General features: G+C 58.8%; 3 protein-coding genes across 7 annotated transcripts in view; 2 read left to right on the forward strand and 1 right to left on the reverse strand.

Moving 5' to 3' along the window:
- The first annotated feature begins 210 nt into the window (after window positions 1-210).
- On the forward strand, window positions 211-702 carry LOC137670989 (RING finger protein 224-like). Its single transcript, XM_068414206.1, has one exon. It carries the CDS (start codon window positions 211-213, stop codon window positions 700-702), a length of 492 nt encoding a protein of 163 aa, XP_068270307.1.
- A 3,695-nt stretch (window positions 703-4,397) lies between these two features.
- On the forward strand, window positions 4,398-6,171 carry LRRC26 (leucine rich repeat containing 26). Its single transcript, XM_068414224.1, has 2 exons — window positions 4,398-4,941; window positions 5,912-6,171. Exons 1-2 carry the CDS (start codon window positions 4,398-4,400, stop codon window positions 6,169-6,171), a joined length of 804 nt encoding a protein of 267 aa, XP_068270325.1.
- Window positions 6,172-8,518: 2,347 nt separating this feature from the next.
- GRIN1 (glutamate ionotropic receptor NMDA type subunit 1) overlaps window positions 8,519-13,215 on the reverse strand; it is a 36,977-nt gene continuing 32,280 nt past the window's right edge. For 4 of the 5 annotated variants that reach the window (XM_068413734.1, XM_068413732.1, XM_068413733.1 and 1 more), the window contains one exon: window positions 8,519-8,587. In XM_068413734.1, coding sequence (XP_068269835.1) covers window positions 8,519-8,587 — 69 coding nt within the window. Of the gene's footprint in view, window positions 8,588-11,549; window positions 11,754-13,215 lie in introns of those variants that run through there. The other variant, XM_068413730.1, reaches the window with a different exon arrangement.

Raw genomic sequence — 13,215 nt, forward strand, 5'->3', positions numbered from 1 at the left:
GCCATCCATAGCGGCAAGGTCCTGCTTCTCTAGGCAGGGCTTTCCCCGGGGCACGCGGGCAGCAGGCAGGGATGTTGGGCAGGGAGCCTGATGCCCCTGGGAACCCACCACGTGGGGCTGGTCCCCATAGCTCCCACGCATCAGATGCACTCAGAGGAGACATCCCACACCCTGCCCACGGGGCTGACGGCTCCTCTCACCCTCCCCAGCATGTCCCAGGCCAGCAGCAGCCCCCGGGCAGAGGCCGCGGGGCACTCGCGCACCCCGAGCCGGGGCAGCCAGCGGGTCGAATGCATCATCTGCTACTCGTCCTACGACCTGTGCAGCCGCCTGCCGCGCCGGCTCTACTGCGGCCATACCTTCTGCCAAGCCTGCCTGAAGCGCCTCGACGCCGTCGCCAACGAGCAGCGCTGGATCCCCTGCCCGCAGTGCCGCCAAAACACTCCCACGCCGCGCGGCGGGGTCGCCATGCTCGACCTCGACCTGCCCACCTTCCTCGCCATCAAGGCTGACAAGGAGCATCCCCGGGTGGCTGGCAGGTCCCAGCCCGACTCGGCCACCAAGGGCTCGTGCAAGGAGAAGGCAGTGACCCAGCAGCCGGCGGGGCTGTGCCAAGAGGCGGTGCCCCCGGCGCCGTTCCCCCGCCGCGGCTGCTGCCGGCCCTGCCTGTGCTGCGGGGTGACGGCAGCCTTTGAGAGCTGAGCGAGAGGATGGGTGCGTGGGCAGCTGAGCTCCTGGGTGCAGTCTGGGACCATTTTTGGGGACCCCGCGCCATGTCCCAGACCCATGTATGGACAGTAGCTGTGCTGGCAGCCTGAGAAGGGCTTCAGCTTGCTCAGGGCTTGCTGTCCATCCCACCCCTCTGACAACTCAGAAGCCTGGGCCAGCCATCACAGGTGTCCCCTGGTCCCTGGCCCAGGGCTTGCTCACGCCCAGCTTCTCTGTGCACATGGCTTTGCAGCAGGGACACGTCCACCAAGCGTCTCCCAGACTGGGGACACAGGACCCTGGCACAGCTCAATGACACAGCGATGCTCTGGGGAGCATGTCCAGCACCCTGAAAGCTTCGTGCCTATTAAACAACGCTCTGTTGGCCCTGCTGGGCTGCACACCTTGGTCGTATTTGTCGGTAAGCCTCAGGCTAGCCTGTGGCAAGCCCTGCCTGCGGTGGGGGAGTGACGGAGAAGTGACCTGCCCTGCCAGATTGCTGTCCTTTGTTTGCTCTGTTGGCCATTTGCCTGAGAAATTTGGGCGTTGGGGTAGCTGGACAGTTGAAATCGGGGATGACCAAGCCCACAGGAGCTTCTGCTTGGCCTTGCGCTCCATGGCTTGTGCCAGAGTTGGTTTCCCTGCCTGAGCCTCTCCCCACCTCCCTGCCTGCACACCTGCATGCAGCCCCTGCAGAAGCCCCTCCGCTGGTCTTCCAGGTTGTGCCTTTGCTTGGCTTTCCCTGCCTGACTCCGAACAGGGGGTGCAAGGACGAGAGCACAAACAGCCAGGAGTGGATTTAACAGAGGCCAAATGGGGAGGACTGGGGTTTACCAGGGTCACATTAATACAGTTCTTGGGCAGGGCTTGGCACTGCCTGGGCAGCTCTTGTAGTTCTTCCTCATTGCCCATTGTCTGCATCTGTTTTCCATGTGGTTTATGAGCTCTTGTGATATCGCAGCATCAGGCACCACCGGCTGCCCCTCGGGGCTCAGCAGGGGACTCCAGCCTGTACCTCCCTGGGGCCTGCCGTGACCTCGTGCCCCTGGGCAGTCCTGGGACTTGGCTGTCCCCTGTACTGGGTGCCAGGGCTGCAGCCAGATGAGTCCAGCACCCACACCATGCACAGCACCCACGCCATGCACAGTGCCCATGCACAATTCTGCCACCTGGTGTCACCTGCCATAAAAAAGTCAGAGCTGAGATGTTCCCAGCAGAGCCCAACCTGGGGAGCTCCAGCCATGGGAGTAGGAGCACCAGGGATGGCCTGGGGTGGAGGTGCCTGGGGGGACAGCAGAAGTGCGGTGTGGCTCAGGGACTCTACAGGGCAGGCATCTGCTTGCCTCGGATCCTTGATTACATGGAAACACGCAATAAATTAAAGCCTTCAAGGATGGGATAAAAGCTAAACCAGAGACTTAAAGCACCTTCCCTTCTATCTTCCTTTCTCCCCAAATACTCCATGATGGGTGGTGGGAAGAGTCTGGGAAGGGCCCATCCCTACCCCAGGCACGGCTCCGTACAAAGGTGCCAGCAGGACTCTGTGCTCAGCCCATCACCTTGGGTCCCAGCTTTCCAATCCCTCCAGGGATGGGGACTCCACCACCGCCCTGGGCAGCCTGTGCCAGTGCTTGACAACCCTTTGGGTGACGAAATTGTCCCTGATCTCCAATCTAAACCTCCCCTGGCACAACTTGAGGCTGTTTCCTCTTGTCCTATTGCTTGTTACCTGGGAGAAAAGATGAGCACCCTCTGAGTTAGTTTATCTGCCCCTCTCCATCACTTCATTGTGGGAACGGTCTTGGCGTGCTGGCTGGGCACCCTGGGGTACAGGACCCCGAAGGGTCCCCAGCCTGAAATTGCAGCGGGGTGCAGCTGATGTATGCAAACAGGAGCGGGGCCAGGCGTGACCAGCACCAGCCCTGTGCTTGGCCGGTGTCCCTGGCAGGTGGGACAGCGGGGACATCTCTCCTGCCACGTGCCGAGGGGTGCACAGCGGGGTGACAGCGAGGGGCTGGCGGAGGAGCTGAGGTGGGTTTGCAGCCTCCTGGGCTCTCTGAGCACAAAAGCTGGAAATGGTCTTGCTTTTAATAGTTTTGTTTTGTTTTTTTTTCAATGAATTTTGCACTTCTCACCTGATCCCCAGTGGCAGCAGGCAGCAGGCAGTGCAACCCCAGGAGAGGAAGAGCATTTTGGGACAGGGATCCCTAAAAATTCAGGTCTCCATCCAGCCTGCAGCTGCTGACGGGCTGAGCTGGTGCTGCAGCTCCACGTGGCTGCGGGTTTGTGCCCTGCTTCGGGGCTGGGCTGGGCTTGAGGATTCCTCTGAATTATTTCCAGATGGGGATTAATGCAGCAAAGCGAGTTTGCTGCAGGACAGATAAACAAACCAAAGCTCCTCTGGATGCTATTAATAAACCACCTCCCTGCTGGTGCTGTCCCGGATTTGGGAACATCCTGGTCCTGGCCTGGGCTGCAGGCACGTGCTGCCCGCCAGCCCCTTCGTTGTGGCACAGAGGTGCCAGGGATCCCTGCGGGACCGTGGCCACCAGCATCCCACATGGCAAAGCTGCTGTAAGGGTGTGAGTGGAGGACAGTGCCTCAGCTCCGGGACCCCGCTCTGGGCTGTGGGTGGGATGAGGTGCTGCTGGCCGTGTCCGCTGAGTCCTGCCAGGGATGGTGGGTGCTGGGAGGTGGCACCTCTCCTCTCCAGCCTTCTGCTGTGGGGCTTCAGGCAGCTTTGAAACCGGACCATGTGTAAACAGGGTGGAGGCAGACTTTGAGCCCTCTCGTACCGGTGCTGCCGTGCTAGGGTGAGGGTAAACAAGTTTTGGGTGGCTGCAGCCCAGCGAGCTCACCTTTCCCACACCTTCTCATGTGGGGGCTCCTGGGTGTCCCCCGGTGTGATCCTGCTGGGGAGGAGGAGGAGGGTGGTCCATGGGACTCATATCCCAACCCTCCTCACTTTGGCATGGCTTGTGGTCTCCTGCCAAGGGCAAACAGAGCCCAGCCAAGGGCTGGGCTCAGCGGGGTGGCCCATGGCTCCCAGCAGATCTCCCCATTGAGGACCTCTGGGCATGGTGGGCCAGCACAGAAGATGGGCTTAGACCTGCTGATGATATAAGTTTTGTGCCGCCCCAGCCAGCTACAAGGGGGTCCTGTGTCCATACACCCCTCTGTACATGGCTGGTGAGGCAGCACACCCATGGGGGATGGCCTGTGGGGAGGATGGAGGCCAAGAGGTGGGTCTGGGTTTGCTTTTTTTCCAGTTCTCCAGCCTGCAGCACACATAAGCAGTTAATCCCAGGCCACGCAGAGCTGGCTGCTTACCTGGCTGGGAGCAGTGCCTGGCAGAGGGAGGGACAAGGGCACGGCGCCGCACCTTGCCAGGGCCAGCATCACTGCCAAAATATTTGCTGGAAAAAGTGCAGCTCCACCCCGAGGAACACCGGGGCCAGGAGCGCAGTTCGCTCCGGGTTTGCAGACGGAGGGTGGCGGCAAGTGGCACGGGGTGGGGGAACGTGTGCGGCTGCAGGAAGCCCCCAGCACCGCCACTCAGCACCGCCAGGCTCAGCCGAGGGTGCCGGCAGGGACGGGTGACCGGGCAAGGCAACGGGCACTGGGGATCCTGTCCGTGGGGAATCCTGGCACCGGCGGTCGGGGAGCTCTTACCACCTAGGTGGGCACCCATGGGCTGCTGGAGGGGCCCCAGCACCATCCTGGCCTGCCTGCTTCTCCTGCACCCGCTGCCCTCGCCAGCCTGTCCCATCGCCTGCCGCTGCTCCTCGGGGGACGTGGACTGCAGGGAACATGCCCTCTGCGAGGTGCCGCAGAGCCTGGCCACCAACACCAGCACGCTGTGGCTCGGCTACAACTTCATCACGGTGCTGGGGCCGCGCTCCTTCCCTGCCCTGCCCGCGCTGCTGCTGCTCAGCCTGCCCCACAACCGCCTGCAGCTGATCCACAGCCAGGCGCTGGTGGGGCTCGGGGCGCTGCAGGAGCTCGACCTCAGCGACAACCACTTAACCACGCTGACCCCCGAAACGTTCCTGCCGCTCACCAGCCTGGCCAAGCTCAACCTGGGCAGCAACAGGCTGGGGGAGCTGGAGCCCGGGGTGCTGCGCGCCCTGCCCCAGCTCCGAGTCCTCCTCCTGCAGGACAACCCCTGGGTGTGCAGCTGCGGCATCCTGCCCCTCTGGCGCTGGCTCAGCCACAACAGGGAAAAAGTGCAAGGTGAGTGCCCGGAGGAGCGTGTCCCCAAGCCCCCCACTTGCTCCACGCTGGCTGGTCACCCTGTCGGGGCTGAGGCAGGACCCAGCACCCTGGCTGCCAGCTGGCTGTGGGCTTGCGTGGTCGATGCCTGTGGGGATACAGCGAGGCTCCACAGGACCCGTCCTCAGGCCATGGCAGCTCCTGGGTCTGTTTGAGTGGCTGCATCCCTGGATCTGGTGACTGGTGCCCACCCTTGGTCCTTGGTCATCAGCAGGGATTGCCTGGAGAGGAGGGCTGGGCAATGTCCCAGCGAGGGGCACCCAGCACTGTCCCCAGCAGTGGCACCAGTCCTGCCATGGTGAGGGCAAGGTGTGCTGGGCAATGGGCACCTGAGGGGGCAAGAAGAGCCTGTGTGTCAGGGTGGGCATCGCTGTTGACCCAGTCAGGTCTCAGTGCCTTCAGTCCCTTCCCCAATACCTTAATGAACATGGGTCTGATCCTGCATTTCTTCCCCCGTGAACCTCGGTGAGAGACAGCTCTGCCAGCAAGGTCTCTCCCTCCACTGCCACACACTCCTGCTTGCTTCCAGCTTGGGTGCATGCCTGTCACTGGTGCTGGCTGGGACCTTCTGTGGCATCTCACTGTGGCATCTCACTGCTCCCCACATCTGTCCCCTGGGAACCAGGCCCACCACTCTGCCTGCCCCATCTACCATCCTGCCCCAAACCTATTTTCCAGTGCCCCTTCCAGCACTGTGCCCACCTCCCCATCCCATCCCACCCCACTCCCTGGGGCGCAGGATGTAGACGAGCCCTGAACCCTCACTGCTCCCCTTCTTTGTACCCTGCCCTGGGTGATCTTGGTCAGCCTGGCCCCTGTCCTTCTGCTGTGGTCCCATCTGTCCCATGCAGACCTGCCATCCCCTCTGTCCTTGACACCTGCCTTGTCCTAGCTGCCCAGTGTGCCCGTCAGCACTGCTTTTCTCTTCCAGAGAAGAGTTTGCTCCTCTGCAGAGCCCCGGAGCAGCTGAACAAGTATCCAATCATGGCTTTTGGGAACGAGTCCTTCAGGCAATGTCAGGAGACCTCACTGTCTGCCCAGCACTACATCACCTTCTTCATCATTGGACCATTCTCCTTCATGGCCAGCATCTTCTTCTGCACCTTCATGGGCTCCATCACAGTGGTTTACCACAACCTGCGCAGGGAGCCCCGCTTCTGGAGGAGACCCCACATCTGCAGGGGCTGCTGAGGCAGGGTGACCAGGCTTTAGCCCTGGGCAAGTTGTGGTCCATCTCCTTCTCCAGCTGTCTGCACCCCCCTGTTGCAAACATTTCCCTGTGGACCAGTGAGAGGATGCACCGTTCCTGGAAATCGCTTTTCTTCCTCCTCCCAGAGTTCCCCAAGATGATGCCAAGCTCCCTCTGCCCTGGGGCTGGGGGGAGCAGCCTCCAGCTCACCCCCCTGCAGGGCACAGTGTGACCACAGCTGCTCTCAGCATTTCGGGAGGCTCTCCCCAGGCCACCCTCAGACCTGCACAGCCCCTGCCTGGGGCAGCCAGGTGGTCCTTCTGCTCCAGCTCACCCTGTCCTACCCCTTCTGCTGCCCAGGGGCCTCAGCATGCATTTAAGGATGCGCCAAATGCCTCCGTGTGCCTTTTGCTGCATCCTGGGAGCCCCTGTGTGCATCTCAGGACACACCATTTCCCTCTGGGTGCCTTTCAGTGCACCCCAGGAGTCTCCATTTGCCTTTTAGTGCAGCCCAGGAGCCTCTGCGTGCCTTTCAGTTTCTCCCTGTTGGCTTCTCTGTTCCTCCCCATCCCTCCACCTTCTACTGTTTGCAAAACCCGCGTCAGCGCTGGGTGAGGCTCTGATTCAGCACGGGGCTCCCTGCCAGCTTTGCCAGGAGACAGAGACAGAAAGAGGCACACGACACTGGAATAAACCACTTCATGATCCAGTCTAGACTTTACTGAGCTCTTGCAAAAACTTGGTATTAATGTTACATCGATGTATAAAGTCGAATGGGTCCGATTTCTCAGGTGGAGCGAGATGAACTTGATGGAGCCACTGCAGTCAGTGGGACGATGCTCAGAGACATCACCTGCTGTCTGAGAATCCTGCCTGCAAAGGATGCTGACCATCGGGGGAAGCCCCGTCTGCTCGGCTGGGGCAAGGAGAAGGCAGTTCATGCCGCTGGGGCTTGGTACCACGTCGCACTGGGCTTTCCGTCTTCGCAGGAGACAGGATGCGATGTTGCCCACGCTGTAGTTGCTCGTCACCAGCCTGGCTGGTGCCAGATGCTTCCCTGACGCTGGTGTCTCCACACCCACTCACAGTGCCCATGGGGAGGGTGCTCAGGGGTGCTGGCACATGGACACATGTGCTTGAGGGGAAGAAGGTGTGGGGAGGAACAACGTCAGCCTGTCTTGTTTCATTCCCTTCTCCTGAACTGGGATTTGGCTTCCACGTCTCCAGGTTCAGGCAGATGCAGCCATGTGAGCTGGGGCTTCAGGGCTGCTGCGAGAGCTGCTGGCAAGCTTGAACCGCAGGTGAGTGTGGCAGGGAAGCTGCCAGTGCCCGCTGTGGTGTCCCGACACTGCAGGCAGGCTGGGTGGCCGCTGCAGACACTGCAGCACACAGCAAGCCACAGCCAGCCAGCAGCATCTCTCCTTGCATTGCTGGTGCTGAGGCAGTGTGGAGCTTGGCTAAAGGTCAATGCAACCATCCAGAGCCATTCCCTGTGGCGACGTTCCTGGCCAAGAGAAACACAGTGTGAGAGCTACATGCCGGCCATGGCCAGGTCCTGGGGATGTCTTCTGTGCAGGATTGGTGAGGAGCCAGGATCTCAGCTGACAGCATGTTATGAGCTCCAGGGTACCATGTTAGCACAGAAGCGTGGGCTGCAGGGCTGGGAGCGCTCCTGCTGCAAACAGACCACATACAGGAGCCAAGTCACAGCCATGGGCTGATGGGAGGGAGGAACGTTCTTCGAGGAGGGTTCATCCCCTGGGAGGAGCAGGCACACATCTTCCAGCCCCTGCTGCAGAGGTGGCCGTCACTTGGCACAGCAGGAACACGCACCCAACCTGCTGAACTTTGCCGGCGGCTCCATCCGCTCAGGACAACGAGCATGTCACACTGGAGCCCTCCGGGCTGGTGGGAGACGTGTAGCACACATCTGAGGGGCCGTGCGTGTGCTGAGAAGCCTGAAGCCTGCAAAGTGAAGCACACGTTTGTAGTCTGGCACCAGCTCTTCCCCGCTACATGGGAGAGCAGGCACCATGTGCCTTTCGAAGTCCTTTCCCCTTGCATGTAGCCAGTCAGTGGCAATACTGATTATCAACAGCACTTGTTGGAAGCAATTATATCTGTACAGTGAAGTCCAAACCATGTCCTGGTTCTGCTGTGCATTCTGGGGCACGAGCATGGCAGCAGGCCTAGGAAGGGAGGGAGATATACAATGAAGTCACTGTGTATGGATGAAGGATGCTTTCCTCCCATCTCACCCAGAAGAACCCATCAGCGTCCCTTGAAAGGCAGTCCTGGCTGTGCCTTCCTACTGTGTTGGGCTAGGACTGATGGCCCTCGGGGAGAAGGTCACACCACAGTGCTGACTGAGGGGTCGGAGAGGTTGAGCTGACCGGTGATGTCGGTGGGATGATATTGCTGCAACACACAAATACACAGACAAGGAGAAAGAAGTGTTAGGCAGTTCTGGCACTTGCCCCCGCCTCTACTTACACCTCATGTGTCCCTACGGGATATCTCTTGGGGGTGATGCAACGGCCCGAAACCTGATGCTGGCTGAGGACCCCTTCCCATCGCAATCCACGCTTGTGCAGAGGTCGTTGCAGACACTCTCCAAGCACCCTACAGCTGGGCAGGGAGGATGCCCAGAAGCGTGGCGCAGCTTCTGCAGAGCATGGCAGCCACGTCGTCTGCTGGGCCAGCCCCTCTCTGCTCTGGGAGAGCTACAAGACAAAGGCTGTGACTCATCCGCCCAGCCCACAGCTGAACCTGTGTTTGGAAGGTCTGGCTGGGTGTCGGCACCTCTCTGGTGCCAGATCAAGCTGTGCTTCGAGGCCAGGGCATTTCACCTCCTTGCTTGAATGGCTCTACTTTGACTATCCCTTCATGCAGGTGAGGAGATGTGTGCTGTGGTTGACTTGTGATAAACTGTAGCGTCAATTGCTAATGTGAAAATACAGCCTGTGTTGGGGATGTGGCCTGGATTTGGGGTTCTGCAATCCTTGTGGATGGGGGGGCCTGACAAATGCTCCCTGGGAGAGACCTCCCCAACCACAGTCCCACCAGCAAACAAACAGGGAGAGTAGAAATACCCTTCAATAGGCAAGAAAAAAAAAGTCCTTTCTCCCCAGGCAGGGATGTACAACTGGACAGTTATTTTCTCCCTTCCTCCTTCCATACTTCCTTCCTCTCCCAGTTCCACTCTCCTAAATCCAAACCCTGAACTGGAAGCCCTGTCCAGCCCTGCTGTGAGAGTGGGTGGCACGGGGCATCTTACGCTGTTGTCTGGGGACCTAAGTTGGTGCTGGGGCAGGAAAGGGTCTCGGTGGGTCTCCTGTGCTTCAGCACGGACCCTCTCCAGTGATGTCTGCCTGGCCCTTGCACCAGCCCTTGCTGGGCTCCCGGGGGCTCCTCAGTAATGGGATTTTACCCGTCTTGCGTTGGTCAGTGGTGACTGTGGCCCCCGCGGTGCTGCTGGCGGCTCTGGCACTGTGGCTACCCTGCGTGGCTTTACACCCTGCCTCCTGCCACGGGGAGGTCTGGGGTCCCCCCCGAGCGTTGCATGGGGTCCTCGGGGCTCCCCTGCTCTGCCCAGTTTTGTGCTTCACCAGGACCCCTGGGTGGGGAGCTGCTGGGGCAGAGGTGGGAGCCAGCATGCTCCCGTCTCTCCAGTACACATGCTGGGGACGTGCTGACACCCAGGGAGCATCTCACGGGATCATCCTCTCACTTAGGGGACTAGCTAATATTAAGACGGAGCCTCTGAGAAGTTCCTTGCTGTGGCCTTGCTTTGCTGAGTGGCAACACCTTGGCCGTCGCCCGTTTGCACAGAGAACGGCCGAGGCGATCCTGAAGTCGCTCTGCCGCCCTGGGGGGAGCTTGTTGTGGCTATTCATCAGCCCACGAAAAAACGCCCCTCTCGCCCCAAAACGGTTGCAGCCTCCCCCTCCTTCCGAAAAATTAGGATTCCGGCTAAATGCAACCTTTTCTTTCCTTAGTAAAATGGCCGGGGGGCATGCGCTGGCGGGACGGGGCTCGATTCCCGCAGGGAGGAGAGGCGACTGGGCAAGGGGAGAGGCTGGGTGACTCACTGGTGGAGAAGAAGGAAGAACTTGAGATGCAAAAAGGAGTGGGCAGAAGAAAGGTCCTTTGTTAAATATCCTGCCTGATGCAAGCGGGGAGGAAAAAGCGGCGTGTGCATGTGTATGTGCCTCGGTGCACGTGTACGTGTGGCTGCTGCGGTGGAAAGGTGGAGGTCTAGCAGGGCAGGCTGGGGCCTTCTGGCCTCTCTGCACAGCTCTGGGGGGGTGGGAAATGCTAAAATAACCAAGCGAAGTGGGGAATCTGGCCAGAAAAATTAAAATACAAGAGCATGGCTTTTCATTTGAAAGCATATCTCCTCCAATCACAGATTTATCACAGGGTAACATTCTCATTTACTTTGTTTGTGTAGAGTTCATGCATGCAATTTTTAATATTAAAAATTTAAAAAAAAGGAAAAGAAAAAAAAAGCAAGAAAACTGTCATATCAAAACTATGTTAAAGTAGAACTAATGCTAGAAGCACATTATCAGTAATTTAGGGTAAATTATGTTACAGGGACAGTGCAATTATCCCCAAACCAAACATTATAAAGCCAAGAAATTAATCAATATTAACCATAGAAGAGACTCAAACATGTTAAGGTATGGAAGTGAAGTGAAGGCACCAAAAACTTTAAATGACAACCAGGAAGAAAATATAGACAAGAACTTAATATGTCTTTAAAAATGACTTCAACCTAATCTGGGCTCATATGGTAGTCCCTGGCTGGTGGAAGATTTTCTGGAAAAAATTTGAAGTTTGTTTTTTTTTTCAGTTAAAACTTAAGATTCCAGCTAAATGCAATCTTGCTGTAGAAAACGTCAACTTTCCTTTAAAAAAAAAAAAATCAGTTGTCTTTGACCTACTTTTGATTCTTTTGGGCCAAAAACTAGGTTCTTTTTCAGCCAAGAAGCGTTTGGCTTTGGATGGCTGATCCTTCACTGAAAAGGTGCCCTTTTTCCATGAACCCCCTCGGTTCTCGACCAGCTCTGGCACCATCCCCATGGCTGCAGGGCGAGCATCGCCTCGCAGCGCCGGGCCCTCGCTTGGCGGTGATGTGGGACATGTGTCATGCTGTGTCTGGGGACGATGCCCACGGGCTGGCAGTGTGACTCTGCGGGGGCTGATGACGGCTGCAGTGGTGGGGGCTAAGGGACCTCTGCACCTCGTTACGTGTCTGTACGAAATGTGCCGGCTCGGAAGGTGTCTGTGTGGTTTATGCGTCTCACATGGCTTCTGTGGGGTTGCAGTATCGTGGGTGGCTGCGATGGATGGCAGTACGTCAGCTCTGCGAGTGCTATTCGAGTTGCAGGAGCTGCCTATGGGGAACACATGCATCTCCTCCTGGGGCGGTGGGGATGATGTGCCGCGGAGAGGCTGTGCAGCTCGGGTGATGGTGGGCGCTAGGACGTTCAGAGTGGGGTGGTAGCTTCCCAGGGCTGTCTTGGCTCCATGGTGCCAGCCTGTCTCTCTGGCACTCCTGAGGGACCATTCTGCAGGGCTGCAGAGCAGAATCCATTTTTAAAACTCCCGACAACGAAAAGGAAAGAAGCAAGGCCACCAGGTTTGCATCTTTCGCTCACTAGCCAGGAGAGCCCATGGGGCTGGGGTCAGCCTGGCCTTCCAGCCCCATGGGCTCTCAAGCCTTGCCCATCTGAGACCTGGTGTGGGCCTGCGGCTCTGCCGAGCATCACGAAACAGAGCGCCTCGCTGCTTTCTCGTCTTTACAAGGACCCCAGGCAACGTGTCCCAGCATGCTACGTACTCATGGGGCCTTCCACAGCAGGAGGGCATCAGGGTCTCCGAGGCAGGGCTGCTGCATTGGAAGCGGAGGGCACCAAATGGCAGGCTGTGATATGAGCTGGTGGCAGCACCCTCCCGCTTGGCCACTCACCCCGCAGAGCAACCAGCAGGTCTGCCCAACATCATGACAAAGCTCGCTCCACCACAGGCCTCCTGCAATAGCCAGATCTTGGACCTGCCAGCCTCCATCTTGGCCACGTTAGATTGGATGTTTGCTCTACTAGCCTGTTCTTGACCCAACTAGCCTGGTTCCCTGGGGAACGTGTCCTGGGACCCTGGCCACGTCACACCTTGGCAGACAGAAGACTGCGACAGGCTCCCGGGCAGGGGGGCATTGTTGCCCATAGCTGCCTTGCAGCCCCCAAAGCAGGGGCCATCTTCTGGATGAGTGAGGCCATCTCCCTCCACAACCCGCCTGTGAGCAACATGCCAAGAAGAGCATGGCCAGGACCCAAAGCACGGGGAGCCCCATGCTGTTCTCATCCCCAGTGAGTGAGGGAAGGGGAGAGCACAGCTCCACCGCTTACCCATGGGACCTCTGGTGCAGGTGGCCCCTGGACCTGGTCGACTTGGGGCATTGGGGTGCTCCTACCCTGGGGCAGAGAGCGCTGTGGAGCGGTGTGGCATAGGGGGGATGCTACACCACAGAGCAGGATCAAGCTTAGGATGCTTCCCCGAAGAGGGAGTGATGTGGGAGGTACCATGGGTGCCACATGACAGCCACCCCATTGTTCCTGGGTTGTCCCCCTCTCCTGTGCCCACCGTGGGCACCGGTCCCCCCAGGTGCCCGCTGCACTGCAATACTCCTGCTCTCCCAGGACAGGACCCCTTGGTTTCCTAATCATGGAGTGCTTCAAACACAACAAAACATGGGGGTCTACTCAGGACATGCTGGGGGTCCCCCCAGCAGATCTTTATACAATTTTTTTCTCCCTTTTTTTTCTGTGCATCCCACCTGTCCCTCCTCCTCCTCATTCTTCCCACCTTGTTCCCCCTGCACCACCCACTCTGTCTCCTCTTCCCCCGGTTGGGGCTCAGGCCACCAAGACACAACCTTCAACCTTCCTGCATAGCTGCTCGGGGGGTGCAGCAGTGGGGAGTGGGTACTCCAGACATGGGGCATCACTGGGACAAATGCCACCCAGGGAGCATGGAGGCAG

Source organism: Nyctibius grandis, chromosome 16 (assembly GCF_013368605.1).
Source record: "Nyctibius grandis isolate bNycGra1 chromosome 16, bNycGra1.pri, whole genome shotgun sequence".
NCBI classification, from domain to species: Eukaryota; Metazoa; Chordata; class Aves; order Nyctibiiformes; family Nyctibiidae; genus Nyctibius; species Nyctibius grandis.